Raw genomic sequence first — 18,561 nt, forward strand, 5'->3', positions numbered from 1 at the left:
GCGCGCAACCTCCACAAAATGTACTTGTCAATTAACGTTAACGGCCAAACGTGAGGGGAAAGTGGGAAAAAGAAACTCGAATCGGAGCATTTGACCGTTTGACAGGTACCGAGGCCGACTTCGCCCCGTCTCGGCTCCGGTAACGATAACTTTAGTTATGGAGCTTCTCCCCGCAAATCAAGCTTCAGGGCTGGACCATACTTATTTCCGGTTTATATGCTCGACTTATACATGAAACATGTGTAATTGTAGTTCTTGTTTAGTCTTTGATTAATAAACATTGGTGATAGAGCTATATTTAAACTTGATGCTGTGTTGCTTGGGGGTTTAGCGTGACATGGTGTTGCTATACGAGAAACTATCCCCCCCAAGGTCTGCTGCGCCTTGGTAAACGCAATAGGATCACTGGGTCACTGCAACATCACATGAAACATGCTCGTTTAACGGTATGAGGATAATCCTTATCAATGCTTGTTTGTCGGTACTTGCTAGGACTGCCGGCTGACCGGCACTGTCAAGCACTTGCTCAGCCAATAATGGATAGCTGCTGGCATGGCACTACATAAACGTTTGCGTGTAACGGCCAGGCCATAATTTCCATCTGATGCTCTAAGGCATATCCTCAACCTCGTTAGCGGGTGATCTATGAATCCTTCTAGAGCTACGATGCCGTCTTTCCCGATATCGTGCGTCCTTTGCTGTTAAATGTATCGAATACATAGCTACTAATCAAGTGAGTTATCACATACCGACACTCGTTTACCACTTTTCTCTTTCAGTTGGATTTACTCAAAGCCATCATGACATCTCTCATGCCTTCTCGACCCTTTGTTCTGCTGTTATTACTCGTTTGTGTGGCGGCACTTCTCTCTAGGCAACCATATTTCGACCGCTCGCACGCCCATCGCATTACTGATGCAGATATTAGAGCGACCCAAACACTCCCAAGGCTCAACTTCTCGAGATCACATCACGAATTCTACGCCTCAGAGGCTGCTCGATCTTTATGCGACGCACACGGTTACTCCGTCTTCAAGCCCAGGTCGGATGCTCTCGACGGTCGTCGCAAGATATACGACCTCTTCATGGTCAACACTGAGCTGGACTTTCTCGAAATCCGACTAAAGACTTTGTATAATTATGTCGATTATTTTGTCATCGTCGAGGCACCCCTCACATTCCAGGGAGGCCCCAAGGATCTTACTATTCGCGATAACTGGAAGCGCTTCGAAGCATATCATGACAAGATGATATACCACCAACTCCAATACCCAAAAGGGTTCAAACCTTTGCGCCACTGGGATCGAGAGGACTTGCAACGAAACGCCATGTTCGAGCAAGTCTTCCCAAAACTTACCGGCGAACAAATCCCTGCCCAGGGGGACGTCATTCTGGTCGCCGATGTCGATGAGGTTCCTCGTCCAGCAACAATGCTAGTCCTCCGTACATGCAACTTTCCGCGTCGTCTCACCCTGTCCTCCAAGTTCTACTACTACTCCTTCCAGTTCCTCCACGACGGGCCCGAATGGCCATTCCCACAGGCGACCTACTACCAAGGCATGCGCAAGACAATACTGCCTGGGAATCTGCGGACAGGCGATGCAGGCATTCCCCTGCTGCGTGATTTGGAAAAGGGCGTATTATCGAATGCGGGCTGGCATTGCAGTTCGTGCTTTGCGACGGTGGACCAATTCCTGAACAAGATGGCCAGTTTCTCACATGCGTGGATGAATCGCGACTCTTTCCGCGACAGAGATCGCATCGCCAATGCCGTACGACAGGGTGTTGACTTATGGGGTCGCAAGGTGGACACTTTCACACGGGTCGATAACAATCTTGACCTGCCCAGATGCCTTCTTGAGGATCGGGAGCGATTTCGATATATTCTGGACCGCGATGGCGAGACTGCTGGGTTCACGGACTACCCATGAGGATATCATTGCCTTGCCTATGACGATGGCGGACGTGTCGACATGAAGAAACTCATAATACGTTGTGTCTTTTCTGTTTTACCTATATGGAGTCAAAATACCCTTAGATGGCTACTGGGCAGCAGAAAAGTTAACCTCCTTAGTCTTAGGGTATGAAAATAAATGGCCTAAAGGCTATGATTTTAGTAGCATAAGATGACCTACTAATTTCGTCTCTTACGTTCTCAGCGGCCAAGTTTTCTGATGCCTTGAGGGATAGTCAAACTGTTTCATCTCTTGTTGATATCCAAGCCGAAATAGCTCCAGTCTTTGGTCATTAAAGAATATGTTGTGAGTCTCATGTAAAGAAACCTTCCTCTTCTTTATGAGTAGGTAATAGGTAGAAATTCAGTCGATGAGGAATGTTGCCCAGAGAATAGATTACGCTCAACCTGAAACTGAAATAGAAGGAGGCATCTAAACTAACTACCTAGACTGGATAGAATCTTGGAAAATGGAAGGAATGTGCCAGAACAAGTGTGGTCCTCTGACGGCAACAGCCATCTCCTTGCCTCCCTACTCCCCTGCCTAAGCTCTTTCCTCACTAACGTCAAGTCAGGCACCCATATCGAAAAATCCACCTTTGGGTGGTAGGTAACTTCTCTCTTCCATCAACTCGTTTTTTGAACAACACCAATTCTTGCTCAGCTCAGCTTTCATTCGGCCGGCGATCCGTTAAATCACATCACATTTACCAGCTGATCCTTCTCGTGTCCACTACCGCTTTGTCAAGCAAATGTTCCAGCTCGGACTGGTCAGTCATCCAGTCACGATAGCTTCAGGGCTAACTTTCAACAATGGTCCCCGCGAATGAGCCGCCAGCGTCAACCGCATCAGGGGTTCGAAAGTCATCCGGAACTTGAGCCGTGTGAGGGAGGTCCATTTGCAGAAAAGCCATCGTCTAGCGCATGGCCTTCGATTCGCTCACAGTTATTAAAGACGCTCCAATGAAAAGGCCGAATCCACCTTTTCCAAAACCTCGAATTCCAGTTCATTTCCTTCTGGGGAAATGATAATGTCAACCCTTTTCCACACGACATTTTCTTTCTTGTTTTGTTCTTGCTTTTACCTCATGATCAAGACCAACCACGGTTCCTGCATTCTCTTCGATGCTCATAATCCTTTGCGACGTTTTCGAACCATCATACCACTCCGTCTCCACCCCCGTACCGACAAGCCTCCGCTCCGCCTCCGTTCACCGCCGTCCCCGTCTGATCGGAGCTCCCGAAGGGCTGTTCACGAAGCACCGGGTGCAACATGATCTCACTGCAGTTTTTTCAGCTCGCTTAAAGCATACAAGTTGCCTGAAATTTGAACATTTTCAATCTTGATCTCTGGTCACAATCCGCAATTCAACCCTTTTTGAAATTCAACGATGAGATGCTAGTTGGCCCATCGACCTCTTCTTATGAAGTACAGTCTGCAGCATGCAAACAAAGCATTCCCGACTTACAGTACTCGATCTGGAAAAACAGAGCCACATTAGTGACAACTGACGCCAGCAGAACCCTAGGGCGGCAAGCGACCATCTGGGAAAGGGACCCGTTCATCGGAAGCACTTGGCCGTTCAAGAAAACGGCAGCACCCAGTCAGAGGCACCCACGATATCCTCCCCTGCTGCACCTCAGATCCTCACCAGTTCGTTTGCTCAGCCGGGGGTGGGTGCGAACGGAAAGGCGATGGATGCGTGATGCGAGGCGGGATTGACAGGGCAAGGGAGCCACTGCAAACTGGCGTGCGGCGCTTGTCAACTGCAGCGATGAGTTGGCCAACGCATCAAGTGGTCCGTGTGTAGCCTCCCAGAGTTTCCCTCGACAGGCCCCTCTCTCACATCTCCTCCCACTTTCCTTCTAATTTGAACGACGAATTTCACTCATTATTTTCAATTTTCTCTTTCATATGTATCTCTGGTTCTTCCGACTCTCAGTCGTCTTTTTTCCAGCTCAAAAGGACTTACAGTTGCTAAGAATGGGTGTTGATAAGTATCCGCACCCCAGCATCACCTGGACATATGCGCTTCACATTGACAACTCACCCCATGTCATCTGGGACAAGCCATTTTTTACAATTCGATATGTTTTAAAGTTGCCCGAGTCCGCTACTTTAGTATGGCAGTTTCTTCCTACTAATACAGGCCCAGTTCGCCAACTCGGTTAAAGAAAAGAAAAACACGATTATAGGATGTTTCTATTAGGTTCACAACGCCTATCTCATTACACAGTCGAACCTCGTTTCAAGAACCTGAATACAAATTCCCAGTCTATAACACGCCTCGCTTCCAACAACTACCATGCAGAAAACCGGGAAATACAAATTCATAACGACATAATCATTCAATCATCAGCCGTTTCTAGTCAGCCGCGCGCAGATTACTTACACAAGCCGTGGCCGACAACTGCCCATGCTTTGCTCGATCAAGTATGTTCCACCCAGAAAAGCCAATGTCCAATAATCGCATCATCGCCGTCATTCAGCAGCAGTAGAAACAACAGCGTTGTAAACAATGACAGCACCACCCATGCCTCCAATACAAAATAACAAACAGGTAGTGAGGAACAGCAAGCGCCAACCCTCGTGTACAGAACTAGCGTTCCTTAGGAAAAGGCCTCTTCTAGCCAGCGCTGAACCTCTTTCCATCATGCAAGCTTATGCTCCTCCAAAAACAAAGGAAAAAGTGTCATGGACCCAAGACTCTGAACAGTGGCAGCGTGAGAGCAGCGAAGAAGTCTTCGAAGCGACTGCCAAAAGCCGCGCATGAGCCAACGGTTATCCGGAATATCATGAGCTCGTGAGAGGGGAATTTTATATATGGTTACCGTTGGTACCTTTGTTCGCTGCGTTGTCGATTAGCGTTTGGCCTTGTCATCGATCCTGGAGACCCCAGCCTCTTGCAAACATAAGCATCTGCCCGACGATCATTGGGACAACTAGCACAGGCCGGATCGCCTTCTTCTCTTGCAAACTGGAGGGTCTGGCATGATTCCCTCAAACAGGCATTCTACGATCCCTATACCAGCGATGCTTCCCAGTTATGGGCGTGTGGCATATTTCATTAGAAACTCGACTACAGCGTCAAGGTTTGTCTCTTCTTTCGCACTGATGCCATAGCAGCACACCTCACGACCGCGTATGTTTTTCAGGTCTAATTCGTCAATCAACTCGTCCACTGAGAGTTTGTCTGGGAGGTCGGATTTATTCCCTAGGATGAGAAGGGGAATGCCCTCAAGCGACTTGCGGCTCATGAGATCGTGGAGCTCTTCTTTGGCTTGTGGGATCAGTGGGGTGTCGGCGATGTCGACGATGAACACGATGGCGCTGACGCCTCGACAATATCTCTCCCACATGGTTCGGAACCGGGGCTGGCCGCCGATGTCCCAGCATTTTAGGGTAACATGGCCTCGCTGCACCTTTTTCATGTTGAAACCAACGGTAGGGATCGAGCTACGCGGCACCTGGAGTCAGCATTTGAAACCGTCACGGAACGAAATATTTGGAATCCTCGCATCGATATCGCAGAAACACAAACACGGAGCCGGTAGTAGAAAGCGCTTACTCAAGGGTGAATTCGCCGCCCTACAAACATAACAAGTTAGCCGCAAGCGGTCAAGCGAGGAACGAGATGCAAACACTTACAGCGAGGACTCGCAATAATGAAGTCTTGCCAGCATTTTGCAAGCCAACCATTGTCACTTCCATCTCCATCGCCCTACAAGTCATGGTCAGTATGCGGTGACTCAAGCAGCAACAGGCAGTAAAGAGTCCAGCATCTCTGAAATAAAGTCTGCTCACGGTTACTCACCAAAACATGCGCATCAGCCAATTATACACCCTTTGAAAAATTCCTGCCATATTTACTGTCAGGTCACAGAGGACACTGCTCGGATTGCGACAGGCGGTCGGGTGCGGGTGGGGTGCTGGTTAAAGCGAAGCGATGGCTGTGCCGGTTATCGCAAAGACAAGAGAAAAACTGCTTGGTTTGAGAAATGCTCCCCTTCAGCTGAAAGGCGCAAGAAAATCGATGTCGGAAACGATGCAACGAGGTATGGCGGGCGGGGTGCTTTATGGGCAGAACAATTCTTGTCGGTGCTGAGCTGCAGGGTCGTGGTTGAAGGTTACAAAACAGAGACAAGGAGCAAGACGGCGGTTCAAGAAGAAAAGCGATCTGTAGGACGACGGCGGGCGACGAGTAACATCTGCAACTGTGAGGTTGTGCGCGCCAGCGTCTGGGCGTTTTGAGTCGGCGTCGGTGTCGGTGTCGGACGCGGGTTCTGGCGGCGATGGAAATAGTGAAGGAGGAGAGGCTCGTGGTGCAACGACGGAGGAGCAGTACCTAGATTGGCACAGGTGACGCTTGGGCGGAGGCACAAAAAATGCCCCACCTAGACCTAGGACGAGATGACGGCCGAGACAGTAGGTAGTAGGTAGTAGATATGGATGCCAAAACAGCTAAACAGGCACTCGAAAGACACCAAAAGGCCGCCAGAGAGACAACCAACGAGCAGGAGGAGCCCTTGGAGCCCTTGAGGGGGCGAGGAATGGGGAAAGTGGTGGGAACGACCCGTGCCTGGCGGCGCAAGTAGCGTTGGATTTTAGCGCAGATGCAGCGCCAAAAGAGACCCAGAGAGGTTACAGAGATGGATTTTTAATCTGTTGCGTGTCTGGATGGTCGACGACGAGCTGTATCTTAGTCGGGCAGAGCACCCGATGATGATGATAAGAGGTGACGAATAACCCACCACTTGTTGATGATACTAATATTGCGAAAACAATAATTTGATGAAAGGCTTTTGACCAGACCTCTAGCAAGAAACTTGAAGCTTGTGCAGGGATGAGCAGTATACGGGAGCGCCAAAAAAGTAGTGATTGGGGACTGCAGGTTGTCGCGGGGTGTTGTGACATTCCAATCTTCAATCACCTGGCCCAGCTCAAGGTGGCAGCAGTGTGGGTTAGGCGCTCCGGCGTTTCATTCGCTTGCTGAGAGTCGAGCTTCCTTGGGTGGAGCGATGATCGACCAGGGCTACGCAGGGCTCTAGGACCGCATCGACGTCAGTGCTCAAAAGTCGAAGTCTTTTGAGGGCGCCTAACTCTGTTTTGTATTCAATACCTGGGGTCTTTGTCGCTGGTAGAACCGTTTAGAGGCGAGAGATCACGGAGGATAGTTGGAGCGGGTGTTTGATATTGGCGTTTTGGACTCTTACCGGTGAGCTTCTTCCACGGTTGGATGCAGGGTCTTGTCAGAGCAGAAGCTGGCAAACAAACTCACCTGTTTAGTAGAGTGTACAGTTCCGATTTCAACATATATCTTGGTCAACACTTTTAAACTATAACCCATAGTAATTCAATGTTTCAGTCCTTTCGAGGGCATGACACTATTCTTATACAGTCTTATCAAGTACTTTTATTTTTCTTCAGATCTGGGATGTGTCGGGACTAATGCACATCTACTGTTGAAGATGACCTTGGTTGGCGATCAATACCAGATTTGCCTGAGCAAGGCACTCAACTGACCCGGCATCGACTTGATCCAAACAATCGTGCAAGGGGCACCAGATCTTCTCTCGCAGTGCAGCTTCCTTCGGATCGTAGAATTTCAAATACGGGCGTTTTTCGAGGCTTGAACGTCGTGTTGTGTTGCAATAGCACATCCATGTAATATGCGGGTCTTGGTCAACAGCCACTATGTACCAAGAGTCACGGCTAAGATTCATTGCTGATAGCGAGATGTTTAGCAGGCTATCTATGGTTCTCGCAAGCCATTCTTACAAGGCAGAATGAATACACGGGGTAAACATCAACTAGAGAGGCAGCCAGTCGGCAGAACCTAGATATCTGATGACCTTACCCAAGGTTACGTTGAAATCGAGATGGATGAATGAATTTACAATGAGATCTTATCTCCACAAGAGAAATTAGAGTGAGAAGACCGCTGCAGATACCTCTTACCATAAAAGGTGCACCAAAGCGAGAGCGACAGATACCTACACAGTAGACTCTGTCGTTTCTGTTTCCTGCAAGTCAAGATGCAAGGCAGCCGAGGTCAGCAAATGGCCCATCCTCCTCGTTCGTTCCCTACATACTGCATCCAGTCTTTGTGCCTGCAAGCAAATGCAAATGCAAATGCAGGTTGGGTCGGGCTGCAGTTCGGCTTTCAGGGCTTAGTGATGCCAGGTTCTATCCAAGTAGTGATTGGAAAGACGTTACTTCAGGCTTCAAGCTGGTCATGTCTTGTCACCCTAATGCCTCGTGGAGGTGGCGGCCGGGTAGATTGAGATTGAGAGTACTCCCAACGTCTCGTGTTTTTGAAATCTAAGCGAGTATCTCGTCTACTCTATCTCCAGTGCTGTTCTTGATTTCTACAATACTCTGTCCATCGCCTTCACTATAAACATAGAAGCTAGAAGTACTAAGTTATCTATATCAGCTACAAAGATCAATCAAGTGATATCTCAAAATGCACTGCTGTGAGCTCCATCCCATCTTTACTCTCAAGTAGCTTCGGGGAATGGCCCCCATTTTTCGACTTACACAGTCAGCGTCGTACCTATTTCCCAGGCACCAGCTTTAGGCTTTACTCGCTTTAGAAGCGGTGATTGGCAACACAAAGGAGCCAGACTTATGCTAACCGGACCTTGTGACTTGAAGACAGGTAGTTAATTCGTCACCATTCTCGTTTATTATCGTCTCAGCGAAGGGTCCTGAAACCATGCGCAGACAGCATGTTTGGTTAGTTTCGCGAAAAGATCGGATCTCCGGACCACTGAATTTCCACGATATTCCCGTAATGCCAGGAGTTGGTGCTAAACCACCAGGTCTACAGGAGCATCGATCATCGTAGTTCATCATGCTTTAAAGAGCTGGAATCAAGAAGCCCTAGTACCCAGTCTCTAAGTAGGTAGAACTGATTTGTTATCATGGAAGTGATGGCAAGAATTCATTCCGCCATCGCGTGCCCCACTTTGATGCGATAAGATAAGCGGGCGGACCGAGTCTAACTTTTTTTCCGCCTTCATAGCAACTTTTTTTTTCTGTCTCTGCGATAGCCTCATTCATCCTTTGCGAGCGGCCCAATCGACGAATGTCTACCGCTCCTTATTATTCTTAAAGGCAGAAAAGGCTTCGCAGATTTTAAATATTTCTGCGACTCACTCAAGCATCACTTGTTTTGGACACAGTGCTTTTGCGTACGCCGCCTAGTCCTGTCATTCTTACCAAGCTTTGCGGCCAACCTCACCAGTCAATATGGCACCCACGGCCACCGAAACCGAGTGGGATCACCAGTTCAACACTCTGCGCCGTGAGAACCTCTTCCGAAACCCTCCCACGGACCACAGCGCCTATCCCGCCCTTCAATTAGCCGTCAACCCCCATATCGAATCCTTTAATGCAATCTTTCGTGACGATGGCAAGCCTGGTCTGTTGACGCATGCCATAGCCGATATTGGCACCAGAACTTTCCTCGATGGCGACGACCGCGCCCCCTCAGACGGAAAGAACATACTTACTGTTCGATACAAGGACGTCTTCCTTCAGAAGCCCCAGGTCCCCCCTTCTAATAAGCTGGCCCGGAACCGCCAAGTTTTCCCCGCCGAGTGCAGAGAGCGTCACGTCACATACAGAGGAAGGCTCTCGGCTACACTCGAGTACCGCATCAATGGCGGTGACCCGGTCGAGTTTACTCGGGAATTCGGCCAGGTTCCTGTCATGATCAAGGTTTGCCTCCCAATAATTTTCGACGCTGAAGTTTTCTTACTCACCGTAACTAGTCAAACAGATGCCACCTCGAAGGCAACTCACCTGCGCTGCTCGTCGAGAGAAAAGAAGAATCCGAGGAGCTTGGAGGGTACTTTGTTGTAAACGGTATCGAAAAAATCATTCGATTGCTGCAGTTGAACAAGCGAAACTTTCCCATGGCTATCAACCGACCTAGTTTCCAGAACCGTGGCCCTGGTTACACTCCCTACGGTATTATTCTCCGTGCAGTCCGTCCCGACGAGACCTCTCAGACCAACGTTCTCCACTACCTCAACGATGGTAACATGACCTTCCGTTTCTCGTGGCGCAAGAATGAGTACCTCGTTCCTGTCATGATGATTCTCAAGGCCCTGGTGGAGACCAATGATCGCGAAATCTTTGAGGGATTGGTTGGTCCTGCTGGTTCCAAGGCAGCCGGAAACACCTTCTTGACGGACCGAATCGAGCTTCTGCTACGCACGTACAAGTCCTACAACCTCTACAGCAAGTCGGATACAAGGGCATTTTTGGGTGAGAAGTTCCGAGTCGTTCTCGGAGTCCCAGACACCATGGCCAACTACGAGGTCGGCACTGAGTTCTTGCGCAAGATTGTTTTGGTTCACCTTGGCAATGTTGATGTCACCGAAGAGCAAGATAACGAGAAGTACAAGCTCATTCTCTTCATGATTCGAAAGCTGTACGCCCTTGTCGCCGGAGAGTGCGCCGTTGACAACCCTGATGCTGTCCAGAACCAGGAGATTCTGCTTGGTGGTTTCCTTTACGGACAGATCCTCAAAGAACGATTCGATGAGTTCCTCAGCGTCAACGTTCGTGGATCCATGCGAGACTACTTCCGAAGGAACCCTGGTATTCCCTTTACGTCCGAGGAATTCCGCAAGGAGTTCCCCAACAACATTTTCCGCAAGGCCAACGAAAATCTCGGTAATGCGCTGGAATACTTCATGTCAACGGGTAACTTGCAGAGTCAGTCGGGTCTCGACTTGCAACAAACGGCCGGTTTCACAGTCGTGGCGGAAAAGCTTAACTTTACGCGATTCATCAGTCATTTCCGCATGGTTCATCGTGGTGCCTTCTTTGCCCAACTCAAGACAACAGCTGTACGAAAGCTGCTTCCAGAGTCATGGGGTTTCATGTGTCCCGTCCACACACCTGATGGTTCTCCTTGTGGCCTCCTCAACCATCTTGCAAGGAAATGCTCGATTACAACTGATTACCTAGACGTATCCCATATCGCCACTCTTGCTGCCGAGCTCGGAGTTGTTGATGTCTCGTCTGCTTCCACTGACGAAAACGTTGTCGTCATGATGGACGGCAAGATTCTTGGATACTGTACCCCCAAGGAGTCTGTCAGAATCGCTGATTGCTTCCGATACTGGAAGGTAGAGGGCACCCACGGAGTTCCTCTGCAACTCGAGATCGGTTACGTTCCTCCCTCCAGGGGTGGATCTTACCCTGGTGTCTATTTGACTTCAACGCCCGCAAGAATGGTGCGCCCTGTGAAGTATCTTCCCCTACAGAAGGAGGATTGGGTCGGCCCTTACGAGCAGCCTTATATGTCCATTGCTGTCGTGCCACAGGAGATTGAGTCTGGCAAATCAACACACGTGGAGTTCGACCCAACCAACATTCTCTCGATTCTCGCCAACATGACCCCCTTTTCCGACTTCAATCAATCACCGTAAGTTTGAAATTTTATTTGTTTTCAGTTCTATTCACTGCCCTCTGCTCGAGTTTTCTGCCTTTTTTCGTTTTTTTCCCCTTCTGAGATGCCGACCCCCCTCCTCGTGTCATATCACCACATCATCACCTCAACATATGTATCTCGACTAACCCAAACTCAAAAGACGCAACATGTACCAGTGTCAAATGAGCAAACAAACGATGGGAACTCCTGGTACTGCTTCTGTATATCGCACAGGTAAGTTTGAAGCTATTTTGGCCGAAAAACGGATGATTTTGACCGAAAAACGGATGATTTTGGCCAAAACCCCCCTGAAGACGGATGACTAATCTTTGAACAAGACAACAAAAGCTACCAAATTCAGACAGGACAAACACCTATTGTTCGCGCACCCCTGCACAATACTTATGGATTCGATAATTTCCCAAATGGTTTCAATGCGGTCGTCGCTGTCATTTCTTATACTGGATATGATATGGATGACGCTATGATTCTCAATAAGAGTGCTCACGAGCGAGGTTTCGGCCATGGTACCATCTACAAGACGAAGAAGATTTCACTCAAGGATGACTCTCGAACAAAAGCCACCAAGAGCGTCACGAAAGCGTTCGGATTTGCTCCTCATAGTCATGTGAGTGCCCACCACCAAGGTATGTTGGACGACGATGGCTTGCCCCATGTTGGTCGTCTGATCCAGGAAGGAGACGTTGTTTGCGCCTGGCACACTGTGACTCCTGACTACAATGGCAAACTGGTGAACCTCGACGGTATTACTCATTACGAGAAGTACAAGGACTCGGAAGATGGTTTCATCGAGACGGTGCGCTTGATTGGAGCTGAGTCTGGCAACGAGCCTCTGCAAACAGTCTCTATCAAGTTCCGAATTCCTCGATCCCCCATCGTTGGTGACAAGTTCTCGTCTCGTCACGGACAGAAGGGTGTTGCTTCACAAAAGTGGCCAACAATGGATCTGCCATTCTCCGAGACCGGTATCTCTCCTGATGTTATTATTAACCCCCACGCATTTCCGAGCAGGATGACCATCGGAATTTGAGTGACCCTGGCTCTTTACGTTGTTTTCGCAAGCTAATATGACCCAGGTTCGTCGAGTCGCTAGCAGGCAAGGCTGGCGCGCTACATGGTCTGGCCCAAGACTCAACTCCTTTCAAATTCGACGAAACAAACACCGCCGGAGATTACTTTGGCCACCAGTTGATGAAGGCCGGGTACAATTACCATGGAAACGAGCCCATGTACTCGGGTATAACTGGAGAGGAGCTTCAAGCTGATATCTACATCGGAGTCGTTTACTACCAGCGACTCCGACATATGGTGAACGACAAGTACCAAGTAAGAACCACAGGCCCAGTCGTACCGACTACAGGTCAGCCTATCAAGGGTCGAAAGAGAGGTGGTGGTATCCGTGTCGGAGAAATGGAGCGTGATGCTCTTCTGGCACACGGAACAGCTTTCCTGCTTCAGGATCGTTTGCTGAACTGTTCTGATTACTCCAAATCGTGGATTTGCCGCCGATGTGGTTCGTTCCTTTCTGTGCAGCCCACAGTGTCACAGTTCGCACCAGGCAAGAAGAAGGCCCCAAGCATCGTACGATGCCGTGCTTGCGCAATCAAGCTGGATGATGCGGACGCCGTGGATTTAACAGAGGTTCAGGGAGAGATCTGGGAAGATGGATTAGGCAATTCGTGGGTTGGTGGTGACCAAACTACGCAGGTTGTTGTGCCAGGTGCGCTCAAGTATCTCGATGTGGAGCTTGCGGCAATGGGTGTCAAGCTCAAGTACCGAGTGGACCGCAATGATGAGCCTAGAAAGGGACCGATGAAGACTATGGCATTGGATGGCGTTCGGGTTGGAAAATAGATGGATATACTGTGCTGATTTGTTTGTTTTGCTGGGGCTGTATATCTGGAGGCAGCCTATACATTCACGATAGTGTAGCATGCTAATACGACTAAGAATTAAAAAAACAGTCTAAAGAAAAGCGAAGAAAAAAGTAATCTAAAATTAGACATTAGAAGCCAGAACCATCAAATGCTTTCTAAAGATCTGTCAGTGCTCTGCGGTGTATTGCATCTTTCCTGGCACACATCTCGAATGATAATGTAATACGAATTTCCCTACACCCTCACCGACTCTCTTTATTTCACAGTCTACTGCGAGCCATTGACTTGCATGTGCTTGACTGACGTATACCGCTACTCAAGTGCGCCCATTCTGCACCACGACTACGGTATGCTTGATAAGCAACAACTACCAACAACGGGAATAAAAATCGGACATGTGTACATAGTTTAGATAAAAGAGAAGTCAGGATGAGGATCTAGATTGGGTTATAATGCTGTACTGTTTGTACTTTGTCAGTATCAGACACATTATGGTCAGTTTCAACTATATCGAATCCCTAAACTAGCACGGACTTTCATAGATTATATCTCCTTTTTGATGGCACGGCACTCGGCATCGGACAGCTCCGAACAAACATAAAACGGAGCTCGGAAACGTGGTCGGTCTAGTGCAAGGCAAGACAACAGCATGTTGCGTCTCGATCTTGGCAGGGAAACCAAGTGATACGAAAAACATAGGGCGGCTGCCTCTAGCCGAGACGTTGGGCGAATGGCATAATCATCAAAGAGTGTTTGTCACTCAAAGGGGAAATGTAACGAGCCGTTCTGTGAATCCGTCCATCAAATCAATGGCACCAACTAATGGCTCGGAGTGTGTACAGCAACGTGGAAGTGCGATATCACCAAGTGTTGCTCTCCTTTTATCCAGTCCCAGGCTGTTGTTCTTTAGACTTGCCTCGATATTGTTGATGGATATTTAATAGAGCTTCTTCCTCGCCAAGAATTCTCGGTTTACGGTTGATTAAACGGAAGGCGACTCTTTTACTCCTTTGAGATAGCTATCGTCGGTCGGACCTGCCCAAGGCTGCTTTTTTTTCTTTTACATGGAACACTTGAGCAAGAGCTAACACTGCACCTTCCCAGGCCTCAGCCTGCTCAAAGCTTCAGCTTGCGATTCCTCTACTTCAACTCTTTTCGGCCTCTTCGACCACAATTTTGTCCTCTCCATCTCCCTCTTCATAATCACTTCTAGCCATGCAGTGCCAAGTCGCTTGGTTGGTCACGCTCTTTTTCGCGTTTGTGACAGCGCAAAGTTATTCTTACGGCGTCGACATCGACTCACTTACTCGCAGACAAGACACTGGCCGAATTGTCGTCAAGCCCCTTCCGCAAACTCGCAATGGCACCGTCCCCTTGAGGCCTGAGATCCGGGAGATGCAAGCCGATCGATACAAATGGGACCTTTACATCCTCTCCATGAGCATGCTGCAGGACGTTGATCAAGATGATCCAGCGTCGTGGTACCAGATCGCCGGTGCGTTTGTTGCACTGTCTCAACTACGAGACCTGGAGAAGGTCATGCTGACGCTTTTTCTGTTTAGGGATTCACGGTGTCCCTTTTGAATCATGGAACGGGGTTGAGGCTGCTACAGGAGCTAATCAGTCCGGTTACTGTGCTCACAATTCTGTTCTTTTTCCAATGTGGCATCGGCCATACTTGACTCTTTTTGAGGTTCGAACCATAACACCACACCTGATTCTCAAGCTCACGCTGACGATACTCAACAGCAAGAACTATATCGGATGGCCAACGTCATTGCCGGTATGTTTCCTAATGGGACCGACAGGCAGGCATATATAGCTGCAGCACGAGACTTTCGTATGCCGTATTGGAACTGGGCAATGCCTGCTCCGGAGGGAAAGTCGCATCTTCCTGATATTTTCTGGAATGAGACCATCTCTCAAAATGGACCCAAGGGAGTTCAAGAGATACACAATCCTCTTTACTCTTACCAGTTTCATCCAAAGAACGCAACAGCCATGATATGGGCGCCTGTAAGTACTCGCAAAGTAATTGTGACTGGAATTTCTGCTGATAAACCGCTGTTTAGTTGAGAAACTGGAACGAGACAAAGAGGGCTCCAAATTCGACCGAACCTGACGATGACGACCAGGAGGAACCGACGTCCGATAACGAACAAGTCAATAGGGCTCTTCTCTCAAAGCTTCCTGAGATCCAACGACGCCTTTCAACCCTCTTTTCCAGTTACAAAGATTTTAACAGTTTCGGTAGCAAGGCGTGGGCTTTCTCAAATAATTCGACTTTGGACTCGCTCGAGTCGGTCCACGACATTATACATATCTTCGGCGGGCTCCAAGGACACATGACATTTGTTCCCCTATCTTCATTTGATCCGTTGTTCCTTCTTCATCACACTATGACGGATCGACTCGTCGCGATATGGCAAGCTATGAACCCAGACTCATGGGTGACTCCTTTGCCTGCGGGAGAGAACAGCTTTACGGTCATCAAAGGCGAGATGCAAGATTCTCAGTCACCCTTGACTCCATTCTTGTCCTCTGATGATGGCACTTTCTGGAATTCGGATACTTCCAGGACCACAGAAGCCTTTGGCTACGCATATTCCGATACAGATTTAACAGGGAAGCAGAAAGAAGATGTCCGGCAAGAATTACAAAAGAAGGTAACAGAGTGGTGGGGAGGCGGTTCTGTATCGCTCTTGTCGGTTAATGAGCACACTGCGACTACAGAGTGGGTGGCCGAGGCGCGGTTGAGTGTACTGCACGATCATGCCTTTACCTTTGTCTACTTTTTCCTCGGCGATCCCTCGGGCAGCCAGGAGAATTGGCTCTCTGCGCAAAACAATATCGGCAGTACATTGATTTCCGGTAGCTCAAACAGCACAGCGGTGGTGGGGATACATTTGACGTCTGAAAGGACGAGAGACTTGCAAGCTGGAGAGATGTCTGAGAAACTACAGTTTCGTATTGTCGAGAACGGCAAAGTAGTCCACCCAGATGAAGTGGACTTGCACATAGATCTTGTTAGCGATGAGGGATCAAGGATTAAGCTATGGGGCTAGATTCGAGGACTTTGAAGTGTTTAGGACTAGAGGGAGTATCTGACATGACCTAATTAGGAAAGAGTTTATTCAGATACTTATTCATAGTAATATTTAGAAACTCGAGAATTGTTTTATAAATTCTTGCAATGAAAGTTATTTTTATGTGCTTGAGAAGACATCGGTCGACCTGCCCTCCCAGGACCTACATGGCTACTAAGTAACCTGGTTGTCGGCTTTTGATCTCATACTCTACGTCAACAGAAAGTTGAACTAGCTTGAAGAGAAGGCTCTGCAGAAGCTTTCGGCTCGCCATTCTCTAATAATCCCCATTGTCATAGCACAGCGTGTGTTGCAGAAGAATTTGAGTCGAAAAAGCAGGCGTTCTAAGATCGCCAAGTGGTTGGTCACTTGATATTACTTGCCTAAGAAACAAAACACTTTAGTCCATGTCAGACCCACTCTTATGTTATTCGTCTTCTAAGTTTAGTTAGGTCTTAGGCTAGGCAGTCTCCTCGGTTGACATCCCACCGTAGCTCCTTTGGGGATCAGATAGGAACTCTAAGGCTTCTTGGGGTTGACGTATTGTGGCCGTCGACGCTCGGTTCAGTGTCGTCTCCACGGCCGTTCGCACGGGTGTCAAGACGGCAGATCTGTCAACCATCTCTAGAGCATGTTCAATACACAGTTGCGACTCCAACGCAACTGGTTCCTAACAATCAGGAGAATCGCAAGTCCCATTGTGAGTACTCCCCGGCTTCATCCACCGTCCCGAGTTAAACATTGAACGTGTCAATGCCCTTATAGCACCACGTGTCTCACACATCGTGGGCAGATCCATGAAGGGTTGACAGAAAGGACCTTGGGACTTTATTCCGATACGTCTGAGGATCGTATTGGCCATTGTGATCGTTTTCTCAGACGGGCAACTCAGTGCTTCACATGGCCCTGGGCATCTGATACCTTCTCGATAGCGTATGAAACCGTTGTAATTGGGCTTCAGTGCTAAAAGATTTATGAGCAAGTGGCATGACATGATGTTTCGGGTTTCAACTTACCAAGTCTGTGTAGATTGTAGGGCCAGATGTCTTCTTCCTTCATGAAGTCCGCGTGGGCCAAAAGCTGTCTAAATCAGTCGCTGTATGCAGTGGAATATATTTTGGATTTCATACCTTCCCATATATATATGAGCTGCTTGGCGTGGAACTCCGGCGCGGTCCCCAGGGCGATACTTCGCAAAGACCTTGGAGGTCGTCTGATACATCAGGATAGGTTATGTTCACCAAGTGCTGGGCAACGTTTATGTAGGTAATGCCAGAGTCCTTCGTGTCTTCATATCCGTAAACCTCCATGGAGTTGAACTGGAGGAGAGACGGTACCGAGTTTGAAAGGATGCCATGGGGCATTGATAGGTGTCGGAGCAATCTTTCTCGTGTCTGGGTTCGGAAGCGGCAGGGTGGGAACGGGCATTCCATGCTAATATCGTCGTGTCCAAGGCCGTTGTGCGTATTCAAAGACCAATCTGAATACTTCTCAGGGCTTCTTGCACAGTCCTCATGCTAGCAAGCATGTGTAGGCTCTACATGCATTGCTGAGATGTGCATATGCAAAGAAGACTCCAAGACATACTCTGAACCACAATGTTCACACATATGTGCCGGGGCTAGTCCAACCTCCGGGTTGCCCCTTACCTGTTTGTACTTGAGAGGACAAGCAGCACAAGCTCTGACATGTTTCAAAAGGGATTCTCTGTCTTTGAAGACCTTTTGACAAGGTTGTTGAGCATTGCAATCATTATAACCTTCGTCTTCTCCAATGTGTTTGTCTTCGTCTTTATCGCCATCTTCATCGTCGTATTCGTCTTCATCATCTTGATCGTTGTATTCGTCTCTATCGTCTTCATCGTCGTATTCATCTCCATCGTCGTTTTCATCACCATCTTCATCGTCATCTCCTATGAAGTTTTCGCCTTCATCTTGGTCCTCGTCTTGGCCTTGGTCTTCAATGAAGCTCTTGTCGTTCTCATCGTTGGTCTCGTGCATTTCATAGTCGCTGCCATCGTTGTCGATCTCCATGGCAAGCGTATTGCTACGCATTGATCTTGTGGTCACCATTTTGTGATAATGGTAAAAATGTTTCAGGTGCTGAGAAGGATGATTGCAGATTCATTACGTCTTGGTAGTGATTTACTGTATCTTTAAAGTGAGTGACTG

At 48.4% G+C, this 18,561-nt stretch overlaps 5 protein-coding genes across 5 annotated transcripts, besides 1 other annotated feature; 3 read left to right on the forward strand and 2 right to left on the reverse strand.

Annotated features, from left to right (window-relative positions):
• Positions 1-800: 800 nt before the first annotated feature.
• Positions 801-1,931, forward strand: FPSE_06217 (uncharacterized protein; the record flags this gene model as incomplete). The annotated part of the gene is made up of 1 exon (XM_009259335.1): positions 801-1,931. The coding sequence occupies one exon, from the start codon at positions 801-803 to the stop codon at positions 1,929-1,931; it is 1,131 nt and encodes a 376-aa protein (XP_009257610.1).
• Positions 1,932-4,999: 3,068 nt separating this feature from the next.
• On the reverse strand, positions 5,000-5,819 carry FPSE_06218 (uncharacterized protein; the record flags this gene model as incomplete). The annotated part of the gene is made up of 4 exons (XM_009259336.1): positions 5,000-5,411; positions 5,524-5,543; positions 5,604-5,676; positions 5,770-5,819. 4 exons carry the CDS (start codon positions 5,817-5,819, stop codon positions 5,000-5,002), a joined length of 555 nt encoding a protein of 184 aa, XP_009257611.1.
• A 3,390-nt stretch (positions 5,820-9,209) lies between these two features.
• FPSE_06219 (uncharacterized protein) lies at positions 9,210-13,281 on the forward strand (the record flags this gene model as incomplete). Its single annotated transcript, XM_009259337.1, has 5 exons — positions 9,210-9,680; positions 9,734-11,400; positions 11,567-11,640; positions 11,745-12,357; positions 12,504-13,281. The coding sequence occupies 5 exons, from the start codon at positions 9,210-9,212 to the stop codon at positions 13,279-13,281; spliced, it is 3,603 nt and encodes a 1,200-aa protein (XP_009257612.1).
• Positions 13,282-14,519: 1,238 nt separating this feature from the next.
• FPSE_06220 (uncharacterized protein) lies at positions 14,520-16,369 on the forward strand (the record flags this gene model as incomplete). The annotated part of the gene is made up of 4 exons (XM_009259338.1): positions 14,520-14,799; positions 14,867-14,997; positions 15,054-15,320; positions 15,377-16,369. The coding sequence occupies 4 exons, from the start codon at positions 14,520-14,522 to the stop codon at positions 16,367-16,369; spliced, it is 1,671 nt and encodes a 556-aa protein (XP_009257613.1).
• A 481-nt stretch (positions 16,370-16,850) lies between these two features.
• On the reverse strand, positions 16,851-18,462 carry FPSE_06221 (uncharacterized protein; the record flags this gene model as incomplete). Its single annotated transcript, XM_009259339.1, has 5 exons — positions 16,851-17,014; positions 17,312-17,353; positions 17,407-17,470; positions 17,521-17,907; positions 18,040-18,462. The coding sequence occupies 5 exons, from the start codon at positions 18,460-18,462 to the stop codon at positions 16,851-16,853; spliced, it is 1,080 nt and encodes a 359-aa protein (XP_009257614.1).
• Positions 18,139-18,300: a microsatellite.
• Positions 18,463-18,561: the final 99 nt, after the last annotated feature.

This window comes from Fusarium pseudograminearum, chromosome 3 (assembly GCF_000303195.2).
Source record: "Fusarium pseudograminearum CS3096 chromosome 3, whole genome shotgun sequence".
NCBI classification, from domain to species: Eukaryota; Fungi; Ascomycota; class Sordariomycetes; order Hypocreales; family Nectriaceae; genus Fusarium; species Fusarium pseudograminearum.